We start from the raw sequence: 27,906 nt of genomic DNA on the forward strand, positions 1-27,906 counted from the left end.
ATGCTCAAGTTAAAGCCAAAGTTTGACCTGCACAGAGATGTGGTGTCTGATATCCTCAGGAAGGAGGCGTCGGTCTGCAGGGTGACAGGTGAGGCGTTCAGGAGTCCGCGGTTAGCAGCGTTTTCAGCGTCTTACTGTTGACGTATATAATTGAACAGCTGACCAGTAGGTAGCTAGCTAACAGTGCAAGCTAAAAGTGTCAGGTGTCTCAATTCTATTCAATCTTTCACTGTTATTACAGAATCTAGAGTGAATTGAACTGTATTATACATTTGTGTAGTTTGTACGTAGTTGCATAATATTACCTTACAAAGTCAAGTTTCCGGAGAAAATGTAGCTAGGAATGTCTTATAGTTTTAGCTTCAAAAATATAAGTCATAAAATGTTAATACGTATTGACCAGTAGATGGCGCTGTTCAAGTGATGAAAGTGATGCATGACAATGGTGGAAACATTAAGCAGCATATTCACAGATTCACTGCCTAATAATTCACCTACACACCTACACATCCGGGCACTTAACACATGTAATTACAACTTAATATACAGTGGAAACACTATATTCTCATTCAGCATTACACTTGGTATGTTCAGCCTGAGCAGTAGCAGGGATACTAGAAACCTGTTTGTCAGGGCACACTGTTGTTCAGACATGATCAGATGTATGGGTTCACTATAATGATGCTGTGTCTGCAGAGTACTCTGGAGCAGTGGACACTCGTATCCTGAACATTGAGAGAGATGGGGGCATCCTTTACTCCTGGAAGGTAAGTCCACAGTGAAAGCACTGCATATTAGGTGTTACTCATGCTGAGTGTGCTCATTAAGTGAGTGTAATTATTCTAATCCTTATTAATCCAGTGCTCTTTCCAATTTAATTGTGTTGCAACCTGCATCGGTCTCACTTCCTTTCACTGTCATTGCCATGTCATGTGCCTTGTCTCGTCTGTTTTGTTGGACTTAAGCTTAAGCCATACAAATATACTGTATTTTTATTTAACTTGGGGAAGGGGGTTACATTCATATGAAAGTAACACACCATTGTAATTTCCTTCGAATGTAGATGTAACATTATATGCACATTGTTTGCCAACTACTCTGTATCTCCTTAGCTGAAGTTATAGTGAGAGAAATATTCAAATCCCAGATGCCATTTTTTGTGTCTCCACCATTCATCATCAATGGACACCATCAAATGAAAAACCTATATTCTTTTACACAGATTTCTCTACATCTGCTTGACATATTTGGTATTTTTGGAAACCGTGGGATCCTTGCTAGAATTTGAAATAAAGTGTTCTGTGTATTGAAGCGTGCTTCTCTGCACAACATACATTTTTAATGATAGAACCGCCAAAGAGTCTGTGGGTTTAGAAGGTTAAAGACAGTGTGCAGCCTGCAAAGAGAAAATAATCTCTCTTTTAGTGCAGGGTTCACAGTTTTATGCATGCCTGGCTGTGCCTTGGGTTTCAGAGTAGGCTTCCTTTTTATTTTAGGTCTTCTGAACCAAAAAAAAGCGGTGAATCGTCAGTTTGAAGTGAAGCAAGTCTTGTCAGGATAATCAGCAAGGTCAGCCAAGGTAATGAAAAGGTCAAGTGCGACGTTCCACACATATCGATGTGGTGGAAGACACCAGTGGGAAAGTTGGTCTGTTCGGTTGCGACAGATTAGGATTACCCATCCGTCTCTAGAGTTTGATTGATTTAAATTGATCAAAATGACCTAATTACCTAAAATTACCTAATTAGAGGATTCTATTCTGTTCTGATAGGGAGCAACAGGGACCACCAGGATTGGGAAATACGACTCTAACACCAAACAGAACAAGGTATTGTGTGTGTGTGTCTCAACTTCTTACCTTTAGTGCTGCAGATTTGGCTTTTGTGTATGTGCGCGCCCGTTCCCATGTGGCTGTATTCTCTCCAACAGCTCCTGTACACATTTGACAAGCAGGTGTGTGTCAGCAGCTGTTCCCTGAACAAGGAGGAAACGCTGTTAGGTGAGCCTTTGTAACGTACAGACTATGTAATTAACAGTTAACAGTTCTGTGTTCTTGACCCCAAATCAGGCAATTAAATGAGATGTTCAGCTTTGATCTGAGTCTAGAAAGCAGTTCAGTACTATTTTGCAACCAGGGACCCGCAAAAACGAGGCTATGGACACAGTTTGGGTGCAGATTATTGACTGTGGTGGTGCCAAATCATAGCTAAAGAAACACTGATTTAATGTAGTCTCTGTGGAAAATATATGTTAATAAGTCACATGACACATTGCTTGTGCTTTTTCCCTCTCAGCTGTCAGCTTGGCTCAAAACACCAGAGGAGAGGAGCGCCTCAAACCGAGTAACACTCAACTTATTGCATTTTTTAATCTTTCTGGCTACATTCTTCAATTCATTTCTTCTCACGTTCTGTCTGTGTTTGTAGTATCCAAATGTCTAACTCTCCTGATTGAGATCCATCCCATCAACAACACTAAAGTCCTCAAGGCAGTAGACTGCAGGGTCAAAGTGCAGGTAGAGTTTATGTGTGTGTGTGTGTGTGTGTGTGTTGTTTTGGCCACTTTCAAGCAGGTTTTACTGCAGCCACGAGCTGATGTTGCATTTATGGGAGTAACAGCGCTTACAGTGTAGTGCCATAGACTATTTATTTTACAAGCTCGCTGAAAGTGCACCGGTCTCTAGTTGCCATTCTCTCTCTAACTCACTTTTTTTTTTATCTGTCTCTCTTTCTCAGTTATGTCTTTTATCAACAGAGGACATATTATTTATGTATATGTTGGTCGCTCGCCATATTGCCAAACCACAAATTTAAAGATATGCCAAGAATGTTTGAGGCCTGCATTAAAATATGAAAATCAGCAAATAGATTTCTCCGTCTGGTACCTGTTATGAACCACTCACTTAGATGCTGACTCGTGTTTTTTTTGTGGCTGTCCCTAGTTCCTCCATTCAGAAACTGACAGGAGATCAGTGCTGGAGAGCCACCTGCTGCTGCTGACTGAGGACGGATGTGAGTCTGTGTGCCCTTATGCTTGTCTGTCTGTGTGAGCTATATTTCTGTAATCTAGTACAAAACAGATCGTCACATTTAGAGAGAATTATCTGGGGAAACATGACATTTTATATAGTTATAATACATAGTTATTCTTCTGTGCGTTTCAGATGTGGATCTCTACCATGTTCTGCTGACAAGACAGGAGGGTTATAGAGTGGTAAGTTGGACTCTGCAGTCACCACATTGCTCACTTCAGCCACCTCCTTTCTTTTTGAAGTCAGTGTCTGTGGGTAGTGGCCTCAGCTTAACTATAAATTGCATGGAGGATTTTTCTGGCTGGTGGGCTCTGTGCAGTTTTTTTAGACGTATAAATCATTTGCACATATCTAGCAATTAATAAGCAAAAAGGTTGGCATGTATGAACATAACCCAGTGCAAAGAATATATCCTTTTGACCTCATTCTCAGGCCATGAAATATGCTGTGTCTCGTGTCCTCCTGGACAGCTCTGCATTAAGGATTCAGTGTGTCTACAAAGCTGCGTATGGATGTGTTTGTGTGTGTGAACCAGGTGATGGCGAATCCCGAGCGTTTGTCCAGAACAGCAGAGAGAATAGTAGAGGACTTCTGCTGGGTCCAGTGGGACGGACACACACAAAGACTCTACTATCTCACTCATAATGTAACGTACACACACACATGTACAACTATACTAGTCAGGACATTGCTTTGAATGTCATTCATCCATAAAAAGACGGCTATAGACAATCTACAGTAAAAAGAAATCTGTATTACATGTCTTTCACAGGACAAGTTCCTGCTGCGATGTGTTCAGTTTTACCCCCACCATTCCTGCGAAACTGTGGTTAGTCATCTCTATATCTTACAATTGAATAAATGACCAGTCTTGCACATGCTGTCATACTCAAAATGTGACCTGATAATAACATATAATTGACTTACTGTCCCACAGTTGGAACTCCCATTAGAGTTGCCTGCTAATCCTTTCCACACAGTCAAGTAAGGCAGCAACTACCAGTACAGTATAAATATAGAAATATGTTTTCTCAGCAGCTACTTCAGTCTATATTCTGCACTCCTTTGAATGTTATTGACACACTGAATTCCTACATTCTTCCTGTGCTGTGCAACTTTTTAGTTGGCTGTACACGTTCGTAACTAACTGGGACTTTTATTTATGTGTGGCCAACAGGTTTGTAAATCTGGGTTTTGACCATTATCACAAGGAGAGACCAGAGCAGGAGCTTGTTAGGATGAAAGTGTTTACAAATGGAATAGGTAACACATTCACGCACATGAATCCTTGCATGAATAATAATTTTCTCACAGTTACATGACTAATTGTATATATTTGTGTGTGCGTTTTTCATTTCTCTTTACTAAAACAAGAAAGTAAGTCCCTGCCACGACTCAGAAGCTATGTTTTAATCTGCAGAACATAATAGAAATACTATATTATTAACACAATAAAACACAAAATGAGTGAATCACTCACTGGAAACATTTTGTAATTCACACAAACGATTGTTTTCAAAATTAGATTGTTGATTGAATCTTTGATTTCTGAATCAAATACAAAATCTCAATCATTCACCCCTATTATTGTCCTCTTACTGATTGATATACCTTTAAAAAGTTTACGAATGTTAGGTATTAATATGTGAATAGATTTTCCATCAAAACTTATCACAAGTGATTTAGTTTCTCATTGATTATCGTGAATATTGTTATTAATGCATGTGATCTTTTAATGATGGCACCTACTGTGTGATTACTGCTCTGTGCTGTGGTTTGTTTTTAGGGAGCATGTGTGTGTGCTACAGCCAGCCACTTAGAGACAAACAGGAACTGATCTACACTGTGATTTTAGTTCACAAAGGTGTGTATGCTGTCTACAGTTGTGGACCTCATTTCTTTCCCTTTCTATTGCTGTCTCATTTCCTTTGTTACCGTTTTTATCTTGAGCACATGGTGACTCTTTCTGCAGACTGCAGCAAGACGTTCAGAGTATCTCTGGGCAGCGACCAGTCGCCACAAGAAGCCTCACAGCTCCATCCACTCTTCATCCCCATAGGTCATTGCACACACAGACACAGACACAGACATGTAATACAGTCATACACACAAATTCAATGCCAAACATGCATGTCCTACTTTTGCATTCAAAAGAGAAACACACAATTAAAAATGAGAGTGCGTACCCTGCAGCGTAATAAATGTCTGGTGTGCATACAGCATGCTAACATATACAATGACAATGATGCCGTGTTATTTTTGTATGTAGGTTACTACATCCTGGTGTATCTGCAGGACTATTTCCTCCATTGTATCAACACCAGGCAGCAGGAGATGCTCTGCCTCTCCCTCTTTCTCTCAGGTAACACGAGGTTTTTGTACACATCATAAGTGTTTTACCTATTTTCTCAGCTACAGCACATGCTCCTATATTTCCCTGATATGGTTTTTTTAAAACATGGAACCTCATATTTATCCAATTTTAGCATGCTTCCGTGTCTTACTCTCGGTCTGTCTCGACAAACTTCAGGTCTTCCACTGGACTCGGGCCTGCAGTGTCAGTCAGCTAACATTACAGTGTTGCATGCAGAGGAAGAGTCAAGGGGTAGTCTGTTGGACCTAGCCAGTGGGAGGATCCACACTGCTGAGCTTAGCCCGGCCTACCTGCTACAGATCCTGCGATCAGACACTCCTTCTGGGTGAGAATGATTCATAACTCTGTGGAAATTAAGGATTTATGTATATTAGGGTTATTGTGTACATGGTATTTATATAGGTAGGCAGGTGGTAAGTGGAAAGAGAATTTTTTGTGAGCATACACCTGCAGAGTCTTTCTGGAATAAACAACAGATTTAACTTGAATCCTGGCCAGCAGACACCTTGGATTCAACCATCCTGCTCAATAAAGATGCATCAGTGGCCCCTTGTGCTATTTTCTTCTATTTATTCATTCATTTATTCATTCATTTTTTAACTTGAATCCCCTTTTTAAACAGTACATACATCACCTCAGTCAGTACCTGACTGTTGGCTGTCTGCCGATGCATCTGCCTCTGTGTCTGTATATGCTTATGTTGTATAAAAGTACGTTTGTTCTCGGCTCCAAGGTGTCCCAGCGGTAAGACTGACCCTCAGCGCCTGGCCGCCCTCCACTGCCTGCTGGTCTACATGGGAAATGACCCAAACCTGGAGCTGAAGGTACAGATGAAGGCAGGAGAGGAGTTGGCAGGACAAAAAGAATGACATTTAAAGCAATTTTAGCAACAAGTTAGCATCAGGTCACATTTCTTTCCTCCCCAAATAAAGATGTAACACGTCATCTGGGCCCACAGAACATAGTTTTATACAACACAATGTCATTATTTATTTTTAGAACATAAAGTAATGAATAACTTCAGTTATCAATGTTTAAACAAAGTCACAAGATCAACAATATCTCCTTGATGAAGGGAGAGGCTGAACGCAGATGTGAGGGGAGGATAAAGAAGCAGAAAAGTGGGAAAGCTGACAGAGAATGCTGTCACTTTTAATCAAATGTAAGGTGCTTTCCCTGAAGGAAAATGAACAGCAAGGTAAAAAGAAATAGATAAAAAGGTAGAGATGGCTGCTTTTCTGCACCTTAATTTCAATTGGGTAAGGGTCAACCTGGAGTTGGAAGAGAGCAGATGGAGGGAAGAAGACAGAGAAAGAAAGAAAAGACAGGATGCTGTGATAAAACAGGAGAGGAGAGAAGACAAGTGGACAGAGATCAAACTGAGTCAAACAAAGACAGAAGAAATAGATATATATTTTGTTTGGGCACAGTGCTGACTATGACTCAGACTCCATTAGTAGTACACCTAAATTAAGATGTTCCAGCTGCGCTGATAGATTGTAATAAATTATTTCTTTAGAGGTTGAATGAGTCACCAGCTTCATTAGTGCAGCTAGCACTGGGAAATTGGACACCACACATAACTTTTGTATTCTTTGTAGACTCTCTTAATGGGGTCAGCAGCACAAAAAGTAGCGGCTTTAATAAAGGTGATAGCTTGTTAACATTTTTTTGCTTTGTTCACAGCAGTTTGTAATTTTAAGAGAATGCAAATGAAGTTCTTCATCTCCTAATTTCCCTCTTCGATTGTTACACAGTATTTCTGTGTCTGGACATGGGACTCACACTGACTTTGGCAAAGAGATATTTCTTCGAACAGCAGAGAAATGGGCAACAGAATGAGAATCAGTTTTCTCTCTGAGGCACTTTGGCTGTAAGATTTGCAGGGACTATCTTTGAGGACATCATTCATTTTTCATGTTTCTGTAATGAAAACATCAGAGCACCCACCGATGCTACATCACCCCACACGTTCTTATCAGTAGCTGGCTCTGTCCAAAGGTAACTAAATCCACCTAGTAGCACCTCTAATGTTCTCTAATTATCAAATATATATCTTGTATGTTTAATCCGTAGAGTCTTATAGTCACCATGAGTTTTAGTCAACCAACAGATACTCAAGAAGTAGTCATAATCCCTCGTAAAACCGCTACTGGTTGTTTTTATGCATGAATCTCTGTAAAGATTAAACAAATGACAATTCATAATTTAATAAGTGAGCTTTAGAGGTGCCCGGAGGTGGATATTTTAACCTGCTTTGGACAAAGCCAGGCTAGCTGTTTCCCCCTGCTCCCAGTCTTTATGCTAAGCTAACTGGCTGCTGGCTGTAGTGCACAGACATGAGTGGTATCCTCTCATCTAACTCTCAGCAAGAAAGTGAATACTTCCAAAAAATGTCAAAGTATTCCTGATGATAGAAGATAAACTAAAGTCATAGGGATTTTGTGGACCATCCATATTATATTGAAAGATGAACATTGTGCAGCTGTCATGTTGCGCTGCCACCTTTTTGACACCCGCCTCCTGTGTATTTCTATCCTGCCTCTAGATTATTGAATGGCTGTGCGACAACGTGAACGCCTTCGAATCCTTTGATCAGATCCAGGAGTTCATTCTGGGTCAGTGGCAGCTGAAGCGCGGGGGACACAAGTCTCCTGAGTACCACATCTTCTTCCTTTTAGAGTCTCAGCTGCTCTCTTGCCTTTTTATGTCTCCTTCTCTCTGCGGTTACTAGACAGCTTACATCTTGTGTACACAAAATTAAGTTCTTTCATCAAGTCTGCTTGGCTCTTAAATTTCTTCTCGCAGACTTGTGCCAGGCGTCCAACACAGGTCTGCAGGGCCTGGTTATTTTGGGACCTTGGAGACTTGAAGCTTGCACGGAACAGTTTGAAAAAAAAAAGAATATGATTAAGTCCTGGTAGACACACAGCAACACATTTGTTTGCCCCGCAATGTCTGGCTGAAGAAAACAGTCATCACCTAGAGAGTAGATGATCACGTTAGATATTGGAGCACCTTGATGCATGTATTTGGATGTTATTGGTGCTGCTGTTAACTACTTTAACTTTCTCTTTCTCTCTCTCTCTCTCTCTTTCTCACACAAACAGCCTCTTTGTACAGAATAAGCTATGAGAAGTCTCTTAGCCTGGATAAAGTCCTGCCTTACTCCTCTGTATTCGACAAGAAGGTACCACACACACATACTTAGATTTCCACACGCAGCCATATATATGGATATGAGTGCAAAGAGGACAGACTTGCAGTTCTATTCTTTTTCTTTGTGCCTGAAGTATTACACACACACACACACACACACACACACACACACACACACACACACACACAATTTGGGCTGTTTTTGTGTGTTATAGGAGATGCTAGTGTGTCTGTTGGAGGTCCCTGGTGTGTTGTGTACCACTGAGCTGCATATTGAATCTGTCTTCAAAGGGAAGGTAAAAACATCTTTCAATTTTTAAAAGAAATTTATTACATTAAAACCGCTTTTAAGTTATTATTGAACGACATGTATGACATCATAGTATAGAGTCTTCTTGCTACTCTGCTTCCTGCTCTATTTCCAGAACCACTTCATAAAACTTTGTTTAGGTTGTTGATTAAATCGAACAATGCGTGTCAGTTACGTAACGTTTTATGCAAACTGTAGGTGCATTTGTGATACAGTGTTGGGAAACGATTCTAGCAGACTTTATTCAGACATTAAAAAGGCATTTATATGTAAAACAGTGTGATTTTATATACTTTGTCTGCCTGTGCGCAATTCAATTATCCTCAATTGTTTTGCAGCAATGTCACTGTGTGTGTGTGTGTGCGTGTGTGCGTGTGTGTGTGTGTGTGTGTGTGTGTGTGTGTGTGTGTGTGTGTGTGTGTGTGTGTGTGTGTGTAGGCCAGAGGTCTCCAGGGTTTCTGGTCAGAGCTTCAGTGGAACACAGATAGGACAAAATATCTGGACGCTGTTCCCAACCCCAGATACAGAACCTCACACATACAAGCCGACTGGGATAAACTGGTGAGTGTGTGAAGGATGAGACAACGTGTGTGTCCTCATCAGCGTACCTGTGGGCTTTTGTCAAAACAATGGGAGCATATTTTCAGCCCTCCCATGATGGTGTTGCTTGTTTCAGAGGTCCGAGAGGAGACCGTCCAGCCACATGAATCACATGGAGGAGAACACAAAGAAGTAGGTCTGCCTCCCACTGGAGCTTTGTTAAGAAAAGTACATTAGTTCAGACACACAGTTCTAAAAGTGGAGGGAGGGAAGGCATGACTGCACCTGTGCACTGCATTTGAAAAATTAGTTTGCTCCAATGAGGCACTGTAAGGTCTGAATTTCATCACGTCCTTTTTTTTATTTTAAAAATATATAAAAATCGTAGCTAATTTGATGAAACAGTTCGACCAAAAGGTCCATTTAGTAGCTTTTCTGGAGCTTTTGATTGTATCACACGACGATCACACGACGAAATCGACAGCCTTATGCTTTAACTATGTGTGCATTCGCACCCGAAAATGTGTTCAAATGAGTTTCTCAGCTCAGATAAGTTCTGAAGGATAATCAGTCAGTTGAAGAATAAAGCATAATCATAATCCAATAAAAGTACTTTTAGGTCTATTCCTTAAAAAGACACATTTGTAAAACTCCCTGATTTCCCTAAAAGAATGATCTGATTATTTTATCTGTCCTGTCTGGAACCTCAATAAAATTCCTTCCTTAATTTTCATGACCTGTTGGGAGCCTTGATGAAAATGCTTCTACACACTCTACCGCGAGGCAGTATGAATATAAATGTGCAACAGGATTGTGGATGGCAGGAGTTTAGTTACTTGAGCTCTTCCTTGTGGTGCGGAGGCTTTGCTCTGTTTGAAATGGACCGTCCAACCACTTTCACTTTTGGTTTTAACTGTCTGCACAAACTCCCAAACCTTTACAAGTACACAAAGCCCAGAGCTCGCTCTTGTTATTCTCATCAATGACCTGCATCAACCCTTTTACAGCATGTTTACACCACTTTAAATTATAATACCTTGGAAATTAGACCATAACTAGAGACCCTCAACAGTTAATGATTAAGTGGCTTGATGATGGGCATGTACCTGTATGCACCGCTGATGTAAACCTGCTCTGATTCCGATATAACTCTGTCCTGTTTGAGCCAGGGATCAAACCAGCAGCCTTTTGGTTCATAATTAGCTTCTCTTCCTCCAGGCTAAACTCCAGCACATGCTTACAAACTTTTAGCTTTTATATTTTTGATGTATTTTTGCTGGCGACTGCAGCAGTGTAGCATTATACTGCATAAAAAGTAAGACTCTTATTATAATGCTGGCTTGAGGGATTGTTTTCACACAAAGCTTTTCTTATTTTGTAGAGTTCTATCAATGGTGGACACCTGGTGTCTTGGTAAGACGGCATAAGCACACTGAACACACACACACATACCCTCACAGACATAAATACATAGACAGCAACACACAGGTACACACACACACACACACAATACAGGGAGTGTGAATGTCATAAATAACAAAACCTTTGACTTATTATGGAGCTCAAAACTGTGTGCAAGTGTGTTTGGGTTTGTGTGTTTGTGTGTTCTTCTGAGGTCGCATTCTTCATGCCCACTGGAGAATTAAACTAAACAGAATCACCACATTAATTTATCTTTGGAGGGAGAGGTTGAGAATAAAAAGGGGAGGACAGGGAGGGAAGAAGAGATGGAGAGGGGGGCGGGGGGGATACAAAAATACGGTGAAGAATGCTACAATTATATAACAGAGGGGAGTTAGGTACTTCCTTCCCCTCTCTCCCTGTGTTTCGTTCTGACTCCAGTGCAGCTGTTTTCTGTCAACCACAACACGGGACCTTCCCTTACCTCAGTTAATTCACATGGATGATCTCATACGCCCACAGCCTCCCTCACATTCACTTGTAAAACACACACTGTCTCACACTCACTGCATTTTGATCACTTTCCCTGCACCAACACAGATTATAGCACTCGCGTAAGGAGCTGCCTCACTGATTTCCTAATAGCTATGTGGTTGTTATATGGTGTTGTATCACATGCATTACATGGGCCGCAAAAAGCACTGAACCCGTACCTGCTCGCTCAGAATAAGAACATCAGCTAATTGTCTAAAATATGTACATTTACATGTACATACAGTTGATAACTTTGAGCTGCTAGCAGGCATACAGAGAGTCTGTCAGTCAGCTGTGCCCTGCCAGCGCTATTTATATCCAACATATTATACTGTAACATCAAAAAGCTCCTCGCATGTGTGTAAACGTGGTCAAATAAGATGGTGTGTGTTTGCATATGCAAGTGTGAAATAATTCATCTGAAGTACCCAAGTGGAGCGTGGTCCACTTGTGTGGCTGACATAAGAAAAACTGCAGCATCCGCACACACACACGCACACACATACACAGCAGAATTGCAGTCTCATAACCCTCAAGCTTTGGGATGTATTTTTAAAGTGAAAAACCCACCCCAAAAGAATCCATTAATGTCTTAGGCTCAGTCCTCTTTTTTATTAAAGCCGTAAACAAGTCAGAGTTTGGGTTTCTTCAATTCCTACTGATGGCCCGTTTAATGATGTTACTGCACTGACACACCTGAGGCTACCTGTAGTGTTCATTCTGGGGTAGGTGCAGCATCAAAGGTTTCTTCAAACGTCTCTTTTATGTGTGTGTTCCCACTGTTGCCTGGTCTCTTCCAGATAAGAAGCTGGTGCCACTTTTCCAGGAGGAGGACCATCAACAGAGGGCGCTCATAGGCCTGGTGAGAGCGAGAGCGAGAGAAAACCAGTCAATGGCTGCAACACATGCACACCCATAAACACATACGCTGATAAAAGTATCATGGCTACGACTAGACCCTTAGTTCCTATGAAGGGAAAATCATAATGCTAGGCAAAAGTATGCTTCCAAATTTATTTTCTAACCTGACGGTGACCTTATACACAAAGCCAGGTCCATAAAGACATGGATTTCCTAGTTCGCTGTGGAAGATCTTGACTGGCCTGCACAGAGCCATGGGAGCAAATCCCTGCAGCCAGGTTGCAAAATCTGGTGGAAAAATCTGGTTAGCTTAGCTTAGCTGCCTGGCTCTTACTAGAGCCTGGCAGCTCCTTTAAAGCTCACTAGGTTGTGTGCTGGACTGTTCGGGTGTCCACATGCCTTTAGCCATAATGTTGCATCACCATCCTGTGGTTTAAAGTGAAAAGCCACTCAAAAGATTTTAGAAGGATTTTAGTTTGAACTTGCATGTTCTTGAAAACCTTGAAGAGCATCATTCACTCGAAGTGCTGTCAGCCAGATGAATCACTCAGTTGAAAGACCAGTCATTCAATCAGTCATGACAAAACATGCCGATATTTCAAAAGCAGAAAGTCCTGTAACTTTCCAAAAAGACAGCAGTTAACATCCTGCCACTCAAAATCAAAGAGCCGGAGCAGAAGAGAAAATAACGACACATCAGCCACAGCCTGGATTCTTTTTCAGAACAAAAGAACATCAGACACAGACAGATGAGGCAAAGTGAAAATAGTGGATAGTAAAACGCTTCATTGTAACAATTCCTCCTGAGATGCATTGAGTATTGTTGACATACAACAGTGCATCCGCTCCTGGAGGATCCTTTAGCATGGCTTGATATATAGACCACTAAAGATCCATAGTGAAACGCTGACAGCCGATCATTTCCCCCCATAGTCATCTTTTAAGGTGAACCTCCTGTTAAGCTTCAGATGACTCGACACTTAAAAAAAAAAAAAGGCATCTTAAGGTCCCTGTCCTGCGTTTTTTTTTTTTCTTCCCAACTGTAAGCTGTTTGATGGACAATTTCATATCCTCCAGTTTTCCCTGTGCTCAGCATAGTTTTTAAAGAGCAGATAGCTTCAATTTAATGGAGTTCAGACTAGATGCTAGATCGCAGCTATTCTTAGACTGATCTGGCTCTCCTGTCTCTCTGGTTATTCTGTCCATCAATTCTCCAGCATTCTTTCTTTCTTTACCCTCTTTGCTTTTTTTTCCTCTGCTCACTTCTCTCCCCCTTTCCATCATGTCATTCTGTCAACTTTGCTCTGTTTTAAGACCTTCACTGATCTTCTGTACTTTTCCACCTTTCATATCCACAGGTCTCTCCTCTCCTCTCCTCTCCATGGTTAAATCAATTTTGGGTCGCTGTAGTCGAGGAAAAAGTCGAGGTGAACTCGATTTGACCCTGCTGAGTGCACAGCAGAGTATGCTTAAAAACACACACACACACACACACTCATGCACAGAAAATAATCAGTGTGTGTGTTTTGTGTTGCAGACAGTTGACAAGCTTCGAGAGCATCTGAACAGACACCTGCCTCGACTGGGGAAGAAGAAGATTGACTCGCTGGTTGTCAACTACGTAGCCAAACTGGTTGGTACACTGTGTGTGTGTGTGTGTGTGTGTGTGTGTGTGTGTGTGTGTGTGTGTGTGTGTGTTGGTCAGAGCCCTTTTTTTTAAAAATATACATTGTTCTCCAAGTTATGTTTATTTAATGTTTGCCCTTACTCTTTTTCGGGAGGGTTAAGTGACACTCAGAGAGGATCGCTCAGTGGGAAAGGCAGCGGGTTTTCCACTTTAACTAAACGGTTGACGGAGCTCAGAGATGGATGTGTGCTCTTCAGTTAGCAGAGGAAGCCGCCAGGTCGCCGTGTCAGTCCTCTAAAACAAACTCATCATATCTCGAGTTAAGACATGTATCTGCAACCGCGCAGTGACTATTTTTTTTTAGCTTTCTGCATCTACCAAGGGGGTAAATTCAATCCTCACACAAATCCTGTTTTTAATCGTTTTTTTTTCAGATTGATTTTCTTCCTAAAATATCTCTTAACAGTGTCCTATGACTGTCCAGCCAACATAATCCAGATGGAAGAGGAGAAAAATGTAGAAATCTGAGTAACTACTTTGAACCACTCTGAAACCTGCATTCCTTACATCCATGTTTATTTGCTAGCAATCTGTTGCCTGTTGATGAGTGGAATAACGTGAAACCACTGGCAGAAATGTTGTCGTTTTTGTCCGTGTGCACAGGCAACACACTAAATGGGGACCTCACTCATAAAAACATTGATCCATAGCACTACTAGTGGTCGAAGACTCCTCAGGGTACTTTAAGAGGGAGTCATTTTCAGACTTTTTGACCCTGGGTTTTGCCTCTCAGGCTATATTTTCCTGCTCTACTTCAGTGCTGAAAAACAAACTGCCACCTTCGCTGCATGTTTTGGAGTTTGGAGTGTAAATTGTAGTTTTTACACTTAAGATACAACATGTTAATTAATCAGCTTTAGGTGCTAGTAGGCTAGCTGTTTTCCCCTGTTTCTAGTCTAAGTTAACCGGCTGCTGGCTGTGGCCTTATATTTGATTGACAAACTGACACTTCATATCAATCTTCTCATCCCACTGTCCACAAGAAAGCGAAAAATGTCCCAAAATGTTTAGTGTAACGACTGGATTTCTCAGGGGAGAGGAAGCACGACTCAGACTCAAGCAGACTAGAAGCAAAAATATAGTCTTTACCAGAAACAGGCAGGGTTCGCTACACAGTTGAGCAGTCAGACAATGCAGATAATCCAGGAGGGAATAGGCAGAGACGTAGTCAAAAAAGCCAAAAAGGAAATCAAAAACCAGTCAGTCAAAATACAAAGAACACTGGAGAAACTGCTGGAACGCTTAGCACACTAACTGGCACAGAAGGAGGGGAGAACACAGGTTACACACAGGTGAGAGACTAATGGCGGTTAGGGTTAAGTGGAGGAAGTGGAGTGTCCGAGAGGAGGGACAAGTACCACAAAATAAAACCGGAAATGTGCAACACAAAACATGAACAAAATAAGACAAAACAGACTAACGAACAGGACGAGATGTTACATTGAGCTGTGCCTTCAACAATACATAGGTTTTTTTTTTGTCACACTACCATTACTATAGAACGCACAAAAAACAATTTCATTCCAATTTTTAAATTGATTTAAATGTATATAATATGTGTGTAAATATTTACTTCATTGTAGCCCCCCTACCACTTCTAAAACCAAACCGACACCCTTTGTATCCACCCAAAGGGCGGCAGGTGGGATCTGAATAACCAAGTGGAAAGACGGAACCACTCTCCGTCTCGGGACCTTATAGAGGTAGTCGGTTCTGTAAAGTCAGTCTTTAGTATTCCTGAGAGGTAAATCCCTTCACAGCTAGGAGCCGCTGAAAGCAGACATACAGCATATATCAACACAACAGTATTAAATCAGGCCAAGGGTAAGGCTGGAATTGAATAGAAAGCAGGATGCACCACGTTTTGGGACTTTATGGAATTGCAAATGACAGAGTGGGAAAAGACAGAAGAAATCCTCCCTGCTCTCTGCTGGATCGGTCGATGGCTCAGCTCGGTACCGCTGGCTCATGAGTTTTAACCTGCGCCTTCATACTCAGAATGAATGTAATGGAAATGGGCATGTCTGTAATCATTGTGGCGTTGCCCTGCGACAAACAAACGTGGCGATTATTGAATCAATTCAACTGTGAGTGAAAGTGAAAAAGTTTCTCATCCTGGGAAGCCGGACTTATTAAAACATACTCACGCAAGGACCCATAAGAAACAGCCTTAGGGGACGTTTTACTCAAAGAGCAGCCGGCTATCTCTCCAGCCGGGCGATGTGCTTAGACATCAAGCTGACTCATGCTTTAAAAACTCAGGGTGGTGCTGTTTCAAAGAGGGCTGACTTCCCTTTCACAAATAAAGAACATCTCCCCCTCTTGTCGGTGCTTATTGAGACTAATGGCTGCGTTGACACAGGGGAGAAGTTGGGGGTGAAATAGATTACAGCTTTTAAGAGCCAGGGAACTTCTGCTATGATACATTACAGCTCCACCGCACATTATTGTCATAGTTATTTATTTCCTGTCGCTGTTGCTACAGACAACTGAGATACATTCCTTTATATAAGATAGCCAATGTCAGAGCAAAGAACAACCCGCTAATAGCCGAATTTATTACTATTACTATTACTAAAAGCAGGAATACATATTGAAAGTAATGCAACAAATTGGAATAGGCTGAATATTTTTAATTATGCGGAAAAGCTATTCTATACTCAAGGTTATTAAACTTTGTCTCAGCAGGGGAGGCAAAGTAAATCCGGTCTCTTTGTCGGGCTCATTAAGAGAAATCGCTGATTCCAGATTTTATTCTAATAGAAAGTCACACAGGGAATACTGTGGCTTTAAATCACTTGATTGCCTTTTGTTTGACTTTCTTCGGCTACATATTCTTATCCTTTTTACTCATCTCCAGGGGCCTGGATTACATCAGCAACGAGCCTAAGAGATGTTAGTTGGAAAAGAAAGAAATTAAACTTGAATTATTTATTTTGCTTGAAAAGTTGCCATGTTTTTGTCAAACAATCAATATCTGATTTCGGGGAATAACTTAAAATGCAACATTTATTTTATACTGTTAACAGACCAATGGAAGAATTGTTTGCTGACCAACAGCAGTTTTCGACTTTCCTGTCTTCATCTGTGTTGACAGAGCCAACAGAATGAATCCCTAAATGTGTAAATGTGCAAATTCAACGGAACAAATAATATAAAACAGTGGAAGGCAGGCATGTAACCACTGTCCACAAGAGAGGAAATGAATTCCCACGAAAGATCAAGCTGCACTTTTTTGTTAAAGTGCTAAAGTTACAAAGTTATGTCATTAAAAACATGACCAGCGTGTATCGACTGCACACCAGTTTTCATCAGTGTCAAACAATCACACACACACACACACACACACACACACACACACACACACACACACACACACACACACACACAGACCCTCATTACACCTGCAATGATTGAACACAAAAGGGAATAATATTAAATGTAATAATAATGGACGGAAAAGACAACAAGAGAACAAAATAAATATCAAATATGTGGGGAGAAGTAAAAAAAAAAAAAAAAACAACAACTCAGAGGAGCTTATTTTTACATTTGTCTTCAGCACCTCTTTTATTTTTGGCAAGTCCGTTACATAAGTGAAGCTAATTGAAATTCCCACCCTGAGGTCACTGGAGGACGTTGCCGGCAGCGCTCGGAGGGGCTGGTGGAGGGTTTCCCACTGCTGTGCAGGATGTGAACGAGGCAGATTCTCTTCCTGTTATTCTGCAGGAGATGAGAGAGTGGTCATTTGTGGAAAGAAGGAGTGTGTATGTGCGCGTTCCAGCACGCAGCAGGCACGTTTCGGACCAGTCAGGTGCATTCGAAATGATCCCGGATGCTGACAGATGGGTGGTGAAATGATGTGGGCGAGTGCGAGTGTGCGTGCTGGAAGGTGTGTTCACATCCAGATCCGTTGCTCTTGTTCACTGGAAAGGAAAATGGGAAGTAAAAGAGGGAAGTGAGGAAACTGTTCATAGAACAAGTGTACGTTTCCACGAAGAAAACATCGTCAGAGCAGAAAAAAATGTCTAAAATGCATGTTTTCAGGTGTTTCAGACAATGCTTGCAAAATTCCCTGTGACTCGAGCTGCACGTTTGGGGAAAAATGTTTCATTTGAATCTAATCGAGCATCTCCTTCCCTACGCACTAACATGTGCGTGTCTGTGTGTGTGTTTAGCTGGAACTCATCAGACACATGCTGGAGTCAGTCTGGCTGAAGTATAAACTTGGCCCTCGTGTTTTGTGCTTGTGAGTAGCCCTCTCTTCCCTCGTCGGTGTGTGTGTGTGTGTCTCCTTTAAAGTCATGTTTCTAATGTAAAGTATAAAGCCCTGATGGAATGTGTGTGTATGTTCATCTTCACGCATGTGTGCTCCAGACCCCTTATCACTCCCCGCTGTGTGTGTGTCCACATGTGTAAAAATCGTTGATGACCCTTCTTCACGTGTGCGCTCACTTTACGTAACATTTTCCGTACAAATTTTTCTGTGTGTGCGCGTGTGTTCCAGCACACAGCAGGGCAGTCCAGCCGAGTGGTCAGTGTTTCACTTCATGTTTCGGATCCTGGAAGCCACGAGGGGTCTCTGCCTGCCCCTCCCACCTGGTACCATCCACACACACACACACACACACACACACACACACACACACACACTCTTACACTTTCAGTTGTTATAATCCAGTCTGTCTCTGTCTCACCCAGAATAACAATGTGTGTTTGCACTGAGGGACAACAGACCCGCTCTCTTCAGCACTAATGTAACCAAAAATATGTTAAACATTAGCATAGTGCAGACATGGGTAAAGCAGAGTGTGAATACATTTTCAATTATTTGAATTCATTTTCAATTCAATTTTTGCTGCATTCCCTGTTACACAATCCCATGATTTTAGTCGCTCATGAGTGAAGGAGGTAGTAAGCGAGAAATGCCCTGAAGCGAGGCTGCAGAACCTTGACGCCGAGGCTGCGTGAGTGTGAAGCTGTAAAACAGCAGGCATACTGTGTCTGTTTCCCCTTTGGCAAATAACACGTTGCTGTCAGGTGTATGTTTGTGTTAACAGTAGGTGACTGTATTTTCTTTTTATGATTTTAGCCACGCTAGGCTGGCTCTTTGTCCAATACTTTGACGATGACTAAACACATTAACGTCAACATTGTCAATGTGAGCATGCTAGCATGCTGACGTTAGCATTTAGCTCAAAATGCTGCTGCGTCTAAATACAGCCTCACATAGCCGCTAGCATGACTGTAGACTCTTAGTTTTACTTTTCCTTTTCCTTTGTTGTTTTCAGGAACATCAAAAGCTGAAGTCTGCTCTTTTTCTTCATCCAGTCCTGCCTTCTCTCGCTGTCTCTCCCCAGGCTATCACACCCTGTTAGCGGTGTTTGCTGTGCGTTGCCTCCCTCATCACACCTTCCTACAGTACATTGACCACGGTGTCCTGCAGCTCACTGAAACCTTTGTGTCTCGGCTCATGACAGGTACAGACACACACACACACACACACACACACTGCTAAATCTTTTTTGCAAGAAAAAGCATGTATGGTGATAAGACAGAGGGGAGAAAGTGTCCTCTTGGTCGTTCATTTTTCTACTGATGGCAATGTCAGTTGGTTGGTCCACCACTTTGATCCAGACTGAAATCTCTCAACAACTATTGGATAGATTGCCATGAAATGTAAAGACAGTCATGATCCCCAGAGGATGAATCCTAATGATCCTTTGACTTTTCCTCTGGCGCCACCATGAGGTTGACATTTATGGTTTTTAGAGCTGCTAGCGTAGTCTTGATTCAGCAGGTTAAGTTTGCTGTAAAGTTTTAGTTTTGTAGAATATTCATTTCTTTGATTTCCGAAAAAACAAAAACAAAATCAAACAATCATTGTTTAAATGTTTTATGCCAGTGGACATGGTAGCATTCCTTATTGTGCATCATTCTGTACACAGAGGAAAAGACCAAAACATATGATGAAAAATATCATTAGTCAGTTAATTTAAAATACACTACATACTGGAAATGGAGGACATAGAAGAAACAAACACATAAGCATGTAAATTAATATAATTATAGGTATAATAGATATAATAGATAGAGGCGGCAGCAACAAACAAGAGGAACTTTAAACCAACACTCCCTTGTATTTAAGTTGATAAACTCAACATGGTAAGTACAACACTGTTTTCAGTATTTCCAAGACCATCATTGAGACTGAGTTTAGCACATTGCTTTAATGTCTATCAAACCACATTAGTATGAAGAAGTTTGAAATATGAAACTATTCGCAATGCAGGGACTGTATCAGGAGTTGTCATTAAGGGGCATCAGGAGACTCTTCCTCTTACTGTTGCTTTCTCCTCTGTGATGCCGAGAGGCAAAGAAATACAGGAATGGATTCAGACAGTGATTGAAAAAGTAAAAACATTCCACAAAGGTCAGCATCTGACTAACACGAAGCAGTTTGTCTGACTCCTTGAAAAGCGCGGCCACATACACCACGCGAAGAATGAGAGGAAAAAAGCCAACAACCAGGGAGACGGTGATTATTCGAATGAAAAGTTTAGTAACTCTAGGCTGTTTTTTGTCAGGCATTTGAGTTCGGTTGACCCCTCTAACAAGGAGGACGTAGAAGGACAACAAGACTAGATGGCTAAAAACTATAAATAAGATGTAGACCACTTCGACCACTGGTGTGATCCGCTGATTGCTGCAGGTAGGACCTTCAATCTGCTCGTTCTTGGGTTTCACCTCTGTTAGTGAAAACACAACTGGAAGAGCCACCAGGGCTCCGAGCATCCACACAGTGAACAGTAAAAACCGCTGCCATGTCCGGCCCAGCCTGTCCCACTTTTTGGGGTGAATAACCTGCCAAATAAAATGGACAGTTTTAGTTTGATAACTAACAGCTTTCTGCCGTCACTACTTTACAGAATTGCTCATGTATGTTTGCTTTGAAAAGCGCTGATGACAACACATGATGAGGATTTTTTCTCTAGGGAGGTCTCAAACATTTCTGCTAAATTGGAAACATGCTAACACCAACATACTGTATAGGCTTATTTGGGAACCAATATGAGGACAGAAAAAATTAAAGCCGTCAGGAGAGCAAGATCCTGTAAAAGCCCTTAAAATGGGATGTTAAATTAAATTACCCCGACCTTTAATGTTAATCCCCTCTGAATGGGGCTTTAATGTGTATGACCATGTAGGGTTTGCCTTTAGAATAGTGGAACTGGAGAAAAAGTTCAGTGGTCAAAAAATTGTTCCAGCTTTGAGCTGTATATTAGAGGTCTGCAGTAATACTGGGATCTGCAGGATCAAACACAAATCTGCTACTCTTATGTGGACAGAAACAGGCGCTCAACATCATCTTTTCAGGATCTATGGTTTTAAATTTCCTATATGAACATATGAGAGGCATTATTGGGCTTAACCATGCAGGTAAATGCATTGTCTTGAGGTAAATTGTGTTTCTCCAAATACTGCACCAAATTCAGTTTTTCTCTCTCGCTGTTATTTGCCCAATCACTTTTAACTGTCTCTCTTCAGATTAGTTGGTTAACATATCAAACACTATCACTATCACCCTGGAGTCTGATGTTCCTTCATCTAGTTGGTATCTGTTGCCATGAGAAACATCATTAATTATTAAAGAAACAGGGTCATGATCTTTAAAAATTGTATCCGTTTTTGTTCCCATTGCTTCAAACAAAATGCTCAGAGCTACTTGTGTCTTACTTTCCCTACAAATCACAAAAACTTTGTGGGAATGTTAGGGACATACCTGGTAGTACCTCTGAATACTTATCAGCACCAGAATGTTCAAGTCGGAGGTGATGCAGAAAAAGAAGAAGTAAAAGAAAAGTTGACAGGCTCCATGTGTCAAATGTGGTCCATTGTGGAAAATGACCACGCCAACAGGCAAGCAGAGCAGGCAGAGGAGGTCCGACACTGCCAGGTTGAAGAAGAGACGCTGCGAGATGGACGAGCCGCGCAGATGCCGACTGAGTTTTACGATCACGCTGATGTTAGCGGGGATACCGAGCAGGCAACTGACTGCAATAATCGCACCAGCAACGATGTACCAGGGTTCGAGGCAGGAGATCAGAGGCTTTCCTGAGAGGGAGCAATTGTTGATGGAGGAGTTAAAGAAGAGAGAGGAAGAGCTGCCGTTAACAGTCATCGCGAAGGGGAAAGATGAAGTGATGAGACTTAATTGAAGCAAATCTGAAAGATAGAAATGCCACCTGGGGCTGCATGGCCTGGTTGCTGGAAGTTATATGTACCTACACTGTGGTGGTCTGTGGTCTTGGCATGTATGAGGGAAAGTTTGTTAGCATGCTGAAGTGAGCATTTAGCTCAGAGCACTGCTGTGTCAAAGTACAACCTCACAGAGCTGCTAATGTGGCTGTAGACTGTTTACATTCATTTACTGTAAAACTTGCAAACTGTTTTGATGTAAATTATTTGACTAAACATTTAGATTTCTATTCAGTATTTCTTTTTCTTTTGTTTTTTGAGCTGCTCAGCATCAGATGACATATTTAGCATTACCACAATGGTGGCTTGCACACTTGTTATGAACTACTTTCTGAATTACCCCAGAAACCCCACAAAAACCTACAGGGCAGTAAATGTGATGAACAGATGTGAACCCAAAGTGTTCAATATAAAATAAATAAATTAGACATTATGAAATGTATTCTCATATGAATACGTAATATAAATAAAAACACTCAATTGTTAAATAATTTATTCACACTTTCCCCAGTGACACTTTTATTTCAGTCACCAGTGCCCACCCACTCAGATCTCAGCCAATCAAATGTACCCTCAGCCACCTGGCAGACTAACCGCCTGCTGGCAAGCTAGCTAAATTTATTTGGCTACAACAATTGTATTGTAGCTGTGAACCGTGTTTATTTACAGTACAACCCTCTAGTTGGTTGATTATTTGACAATGTCTTATTTAGTCATTTCATGAATCATGCCACCTGTACATGCAGAGATACGATATGGTGGAACAGCATTAATGGTTGCTGCTGAAGAATAATTAACTCGCGACCACTGAACCTGTAAAAGCAGGTCACACCACACAGCTGTGAGCACTGGTAGAGCATGTTGGCGGGATGCTGCAGTTATCTGACTTGACTGGTCGTTATTACGTGTGAAAGTTTACCAGTTTGACGCATGAAATAAGCAACACGGCTCCTTTTCTTTTTACACTTTTTTCCAGAACTTTTTGTACAGAGAGGTTAAGGTTAGCTACCATAGGGATACAGTGCCTTACTCACAGACACTGATAATGTGTACTTTGTATGTCTTGGTGTGGATTTCATACCACGGAAAGCACAGTGTTCAAAGGCCAAACATTGTGACTTGGCACCGAGATCAACAGAACCAAAATATCTGGCCTTCCTCGTTGTCTTGATATTATTGTAGTTTACATGGTTCTTTCTCATGAAGAGAACAAACAAAGATCCTCAGAGATGAAAAGGTTATGTAAAGGACAGAGTCCAAATGGTTTTAAACTTCAAAGTGAGAGAATACTGTTTCAGGACTTTGAAGTGAGAGGGTTCATGCGTCACTTCTCCCCAGGGATTAATCAAATAAGTATATATCTATTTACATTTCTGCTATTTTATCCTGGGTAATGGGCAGGGCAGGTGCGCACTTTCTGCCTCGTTACAAACACACACAAACATATATTCTCATCTAGAATTTCCCAATCTAACCAGTCTTACTTAGCCTGGTTCCAGACTTCTGAAATGCTGTTCACATCTCAGATTTTTTCAGCAATTGACATAAATCATGAAGTGAAAAACAAAGTTGCAATTCATCCTCTGGGGGACATGAATCTGTGTACTAGATTTCGTGGCAATCTATCCAATAGTTGTTGAGACATTTCACTAAAAAAACACAAACGTCAACCTGCTGGTGGAGCCAGGGGAAAAATCATGGGATCACCAAAGTCCATAGGATTCATCCTCTTGGGAGCATGAATGTCTTTACAAAACTTCATGATAATCCATCCAATAGTTGTTGACATATTTCAATCTGGACTAGAATGGTGTACAGGAAGAACTCTGAGTTCTTGATCTGTTCAGCCACAATTTGAGAAGCCAGTTGAGGCAATCTTTGCGACAGGTTGTATGCCAAGGACATCTTAGATTGACTACATCTCCCAGAATGCTTTTAGAACACATGGGAGTCATCCAGAAGCTGCTGAAGCAAGTTACCGGGTCAAAGGATGTCAGAGGCTCTCTGCTCTGTTTCCTTTTTGAATTGATGGGTCTCGTTACAACACAAAAAATACACCTTCCTGAAATTTCTCACAGACAAACTAAGAAAGTGGCTCTGACTCAGAATCCTTTTTTCTCAGGTGATCACTTGGGAAGCCTTGTTTGCCAAAACATTGTCTGTTTTCTCTAAAAGTGAGATATTCCTCTAATGCTTTTTTTCCCGGGGAAATCAGCATATGGGAAGAATAGTTATTGTAGTTATAGCAATTTGGGATTTTGTTGTTTTTATTTTTTACCTGCCGTGTCACCAGAAAAAGAGAATAATAACTCTTTAATCCCATGTTTCCTTTCAAAGGATTTTGAGCAATTAACTTGGATATACAAGTATAGAGAGAAGGTGTGACATGGCATTATTTGTCCTCCCTTGTGAGATTTGTCTTCAGAAGAGTAATTAGCACCATGTCTCCTCTCTTGTCTTCCCTCTCTTTGTGTTCAGATTTGGACAACAGTGATGCCAACGAGAGACTAAAGTTCAGCATACTTAAGAGACTCCCTGAGGTACTTCTGTGTGTGTTTGAGTGTGTGTGGCCAAAACATAAGGTTTTTATGCAGGGCCAGGAGTGGTTTGGATTAGTTTAGCTAACAGGGGAAGATTAAAGGAGCTTATTCAACCTTTTCTATCTGGTGTAGTCACTCCAAAAATAGACTCCTGCCATAATATCAGCCGTCCACATGATGACATGTTGAGTGTACGAACTTGGAGGGCAGAGCTGAAATGGCTGGAGTGAATTTCTCTGCCAGGCTGGTATAAGGAGTAAAACAATGCATGAGGCTATTATAATCCCATCTATTAGTGAGGAGGAAGTTTTGATCTTTTCTCAAATGGTTCTCTCTCCCCAAACTTTCCAGTCTGGTCCAATTAAGAGTTTGAAGTTATTTTAGGTCTCATCTCCCTCAAGCCCCCCTCAAGCCAATCACAAAGCACTTGTGTAACTGGCTGGTGTGTGTGTGTGTGTTGGGGAGGGAATAGTGTACGTAGTTACTGAGTCTGTGTGTGTTTGTGTGTGTCCCTAAGTCTTGTGTAACTTCCACGTGTTCCCGTGTGGGTACAGTATATTTCTTCTCAAGCTGTGTGTGTGTGTGTGTGTGTGTGTGTGTGTGTGTTCCGTCCGCATTGTGATCAGAGGAATGTTGAGTGTTTAGTGTCTCTGTTCTGTTTCCTGCCCCATCAGACTTTTGTTGGGTGAGTTTGGCAGGCAGGAGAGATTTAGCAGGTACAACACACATACACACACACACGTTCCCACAGAGCCAGAAGACAGGAGATGTTAGCCCACTGTGGGAAATTCATGTCCTGGCTAAACCCAGCAACCCCCCATAACTCTGATTATGTACGTGTTTAACCCCCACGGAATTCAAGTAAAACTTCATATCATACTACAAATACACAAGAGATCAGGAGCCGGTTGTCCAGCTCTCTGTAGGTTCAAATGGAGCCCAGTTATAATTTAATAGTAATGTTCACTACGTGGAGATTTAGGCACCACTCATTTAAAACAGGTTGTCCCACCCAAACTAGTTCTCAGGTAAAGATTAGTTCTTTAGCCACAAACATTTGTTGTAACTGCCAGGTGAACATTTTTTGTTGCTTTAGTAGCTTTGACAGAATTGGCATTAGCTTGCTAATGTATGACGTGTATGACGATCAATAAAACAAACACTGAATCACTCTACGTGTTTGGTCATTATATTCACATTGCAAATTATTTTGAAAGTTCAACTAATTGTTATTCTAATGAACTAATTGTAATTGTGATTCAGCAGCACTGCATCAACTTGGCAGCGTGTTTGAAGCTGGACAGAAAGCAGCCTCGAGGAAAAGCTGCATCCTCTCTTATTGTCAGTCGCACCTGTAGTCTCTGTTTGCTCAATGTGTTATTTATTACCGTGGTGTGCATTTCACAACTCTGAAATATTACATTTCTCTGGAGTCGCTTATTAGCAGTCAACTCCTCAATAATGGTTTCGAGTTCCAGTTGGCAAAATGGAAAGGGACAGATGTTCACATGCTTTGGGGATGTTTTTTTGTTTTTTTAGCTACATGCCTAAAATGTAAACTCTGTGTGTTTGTGTGTGTGTGTGTGTGTGTGTGTGTGTGTGTGTGTGTGTGTGTGTAGCCTATGGAGCAGAGGATCTACCATATGTGGGACCATCCTGTCAGTTCAGCTTCAATCTCCAGAGATTATGTCAGGACTCTGCTGGAGAAACGCAACAAAAATAAGGTAACACAGTGCAGTGTGTCTCTCTCTTTAAGCACTGCAGACTAACAAACACAAAGTATGGGGAAAATCCCCCAGACATGAAGCTCCTCCAGAAATAAAAGAGTGAAATGTTTAATGCTGAAAAGGTTAGTTGGTCATTCAGTTAGTTGATAGACGTTTTAATATCAGATTGTACTTTGACACAGTGGTGCTTTGAGCTAAATGCTAAAGGCAGTATGCTAACATGCTCAGAATGACAATGCTAACATGATGATGTTAAGCAGGTATGATGTTTACCATGTTCACCATCTTAGTTTAGCATGTTAGCATGCTAACATTAGCTAATTAGCAGCGAAGACATAGTAGAGCTGAGGCTGACGGGAATGTCATTAGTTTTGCAGGTATTTAGTATCGGACACATTTGCTAAAAATCCTTGTATATATGTTTGGGTTTTGGACTGTTGGCTGGACAAGACAAGCTTTTTGAAGACGTCCCCTTGGGCTCCGGACAATTGTGATGGGCTATACTCACTATTATCACTATTACTATTAAGTTTCTGACAAGGAATCCTTGCAGCCCTAAAAAATGTTAACTTCAGAAAAAGGTGCTTTTTTTCTACAATGTTGCACAGAACATGTCCTGCTTGGCCTTCTTTATTACATGTGTTAAAACAGTCCCCAGCTGTACAGCTAGCACAGCATCTATCCACTGCACGGTGCTACTGGGCAGTTTCAGTCATCTAATTGGCCAGCAGACTGGCAGATGGCATGCCAGTGGCATTTCATGCAAAGACAGATAAGAATGTATGGCTGCCTAAAAAAGTTAGACTGCTGCCAGCGTCATCCATAAGAGGAAACAGTCAAGTTGACTAGTTCCTGGATTTGCAGCAGATTTGTCTTGACTTTGTGTATCCCCGGAAAACCTGCAGAACCCACAGTTGTGTTTTTGCTTTTCCTTCCTCCTCAGGGATTTGCATTCACCGGCAGAGACAAGCCAGGCTTCAGACCTGAGTTTCTGCCTCTTACCTACCTGGCAAAAATACTCTCTGATATAGAGGAACAAGGTAGTGTATGTGTGTGTGTGTGTGTGTGTATCCTGCCTTTTGAGGATTAAGACAGAATGTGTGTGTTTGGTCAAAATGCAGCAGTCTCCATCATGAAGGAGCGAAGAAGGAAGTGTGTGGTTGCGTCTGGTGTAATGTTCTCTATAAGAAGCTGAATCTCTCTCTTAACCTCTTCCTGTGTTCCAGCTCTGAACCCTTTCGAGGAGCAGGAGAACGTGGATGCCAGGTTTGTGGAGGAGACGGCGGTGAAACAGACACTAATACTGCTGGGCTTTGAGGAAAAATGAAGGATGCGCACGGGAGCGGAAGAGGCGGGGAGGGACGGGGGATGGATGGATTGAGGGGGGAAAACAGATGAGGGGGAAAAAATGTGTCATCATTGACTGGGCCTTGAGGACAAGTGCCGGATGGATGGATGATGGAGGGACGGAGGGCGAGAAGAG

The 27,906-nt window shown here is 41.5% G+C and overlaps 2 protein-coding genes across 2 annotated transcripts; one reads left to right on the top strand and one right to left on the bottom strand.

Annotated features, from left to right (window-relative positions):
• On the top strand, positions 1 to 27,750 carry gsap (gamma-secretase activating protein). The gene is made up of 33 exons (XM_070929046.1): positions 1 to 88; positions 697 to 767; positions 1,772 to 1,828; positions 1,930 to 1,999; positions 2,295 to 2,342; positions 2,427 to 2,515; positions 2,942 to 3,011; positions 3,164 to 3,213; positions 3,567 to 3,677; positions 3,804 to 3,860; positions 3,969 to 4,015; positions 4,209 to 4,294; positions 4,406 to 4,408; positions 4,818 to 4,895; positions 5,004 to 5,090; positions 5,301 to 5,393; positions 5,562 to 5,730; positions 6,139 to 6,229; positions 7,954 to 8,023; positions 8,516 to 8,595; positions 8,780 to 8,860; positions 9,313 to 9,435; positions 9,551 to 9,606; positions 10,796 to 10,827; positions 12,150 to 12,211; positions 13,748 to 13,843; positions 18,076 to 18,146; positions 18,405 to 18,499; positions 19,258 to 19,377; positions 24,635 to 24,696; positions 26,316 to 26,420; positions 27,367 to 27,463; positions 27,650 to 27,750. Exons 1-33 carry the CDS (start codon positions 1 to 3, stop codon positions 27,748 to 27,750), a joined length of 2,616 nt encoding a protein of 871 aa, XP_070785147.1.
• LOC139305368 (urotensin-2 receptor-like) lies at positions 20,198 to 22,079 on the bottom strand. The gene is made up of 2 exons (XM_070929342.1): positions 21,681 to 22,079; positions 20,198 to 20,761 (listed from the first exon to the last, which is right to left on the bottom strand). Exons 1-2 carry the CDS (start codon positions 22,077 to 22,079, stop codon positions 20,198 to 20,200), a joined length of 963 nt encoding a protein of 320 aa, XP_070785443.1.
• Positions 27,751 to 27,906: the final 156 nt, after the last annotated feature.

This window comes from Enoplosus armatus, chromosome 22 (assembly GCF_043641665.1).
Source record: "Enoplosus armatus isolate fEnoArm2 chromosome 22, fEnoArm2.hap1, whole genome shotgun sequence".
NCBI classification, from domain to species: Eukaryota; Metazoa; Chordata; class Actinopteri; order Centrarchiformes; family Enoplosidae; genus Enoplosus; species Enoplosus armatus.

Bases quoted from the DNA above. Each gene is read 5' to 3' on its own strand.
- LOC139305368 (XM_070929342.1), bottom strand. From the start codon at position 22,079: ATGACTGTTAACGGCAGCTCTTCCTCTCTCTTCTTTAACTCCTCCATC. The intron at 20,762-21,680 runs GTATGTCCCTAA...TTTATTTGGCAG, and splicing joins GTATTCAGAGGTACTACCAG to GTTATTCACCCCAAAAAGTG.
- gsap (XM_070929046.1), top strand. From the start codon at position 1: ATGCTCAAGTTAAAGCCAAAGTTTGACCTGCACAGAGATGTGGTGTCT. The intron at 1,829-1,929 runs GTATTGTGTGTG...TCTCTCCAACAG, and splicing joins CTAACACCAAACAGAACAAG to CTCCTGTACACATTTGACAA. The intron at 9,436-9,550 runs GTGAGTGTGTGA...TGCTTGTTTCAG, and splicing joins AAGCCGACTGGGATAAACTG to AGGTCCGAGAGGAGACCGTC.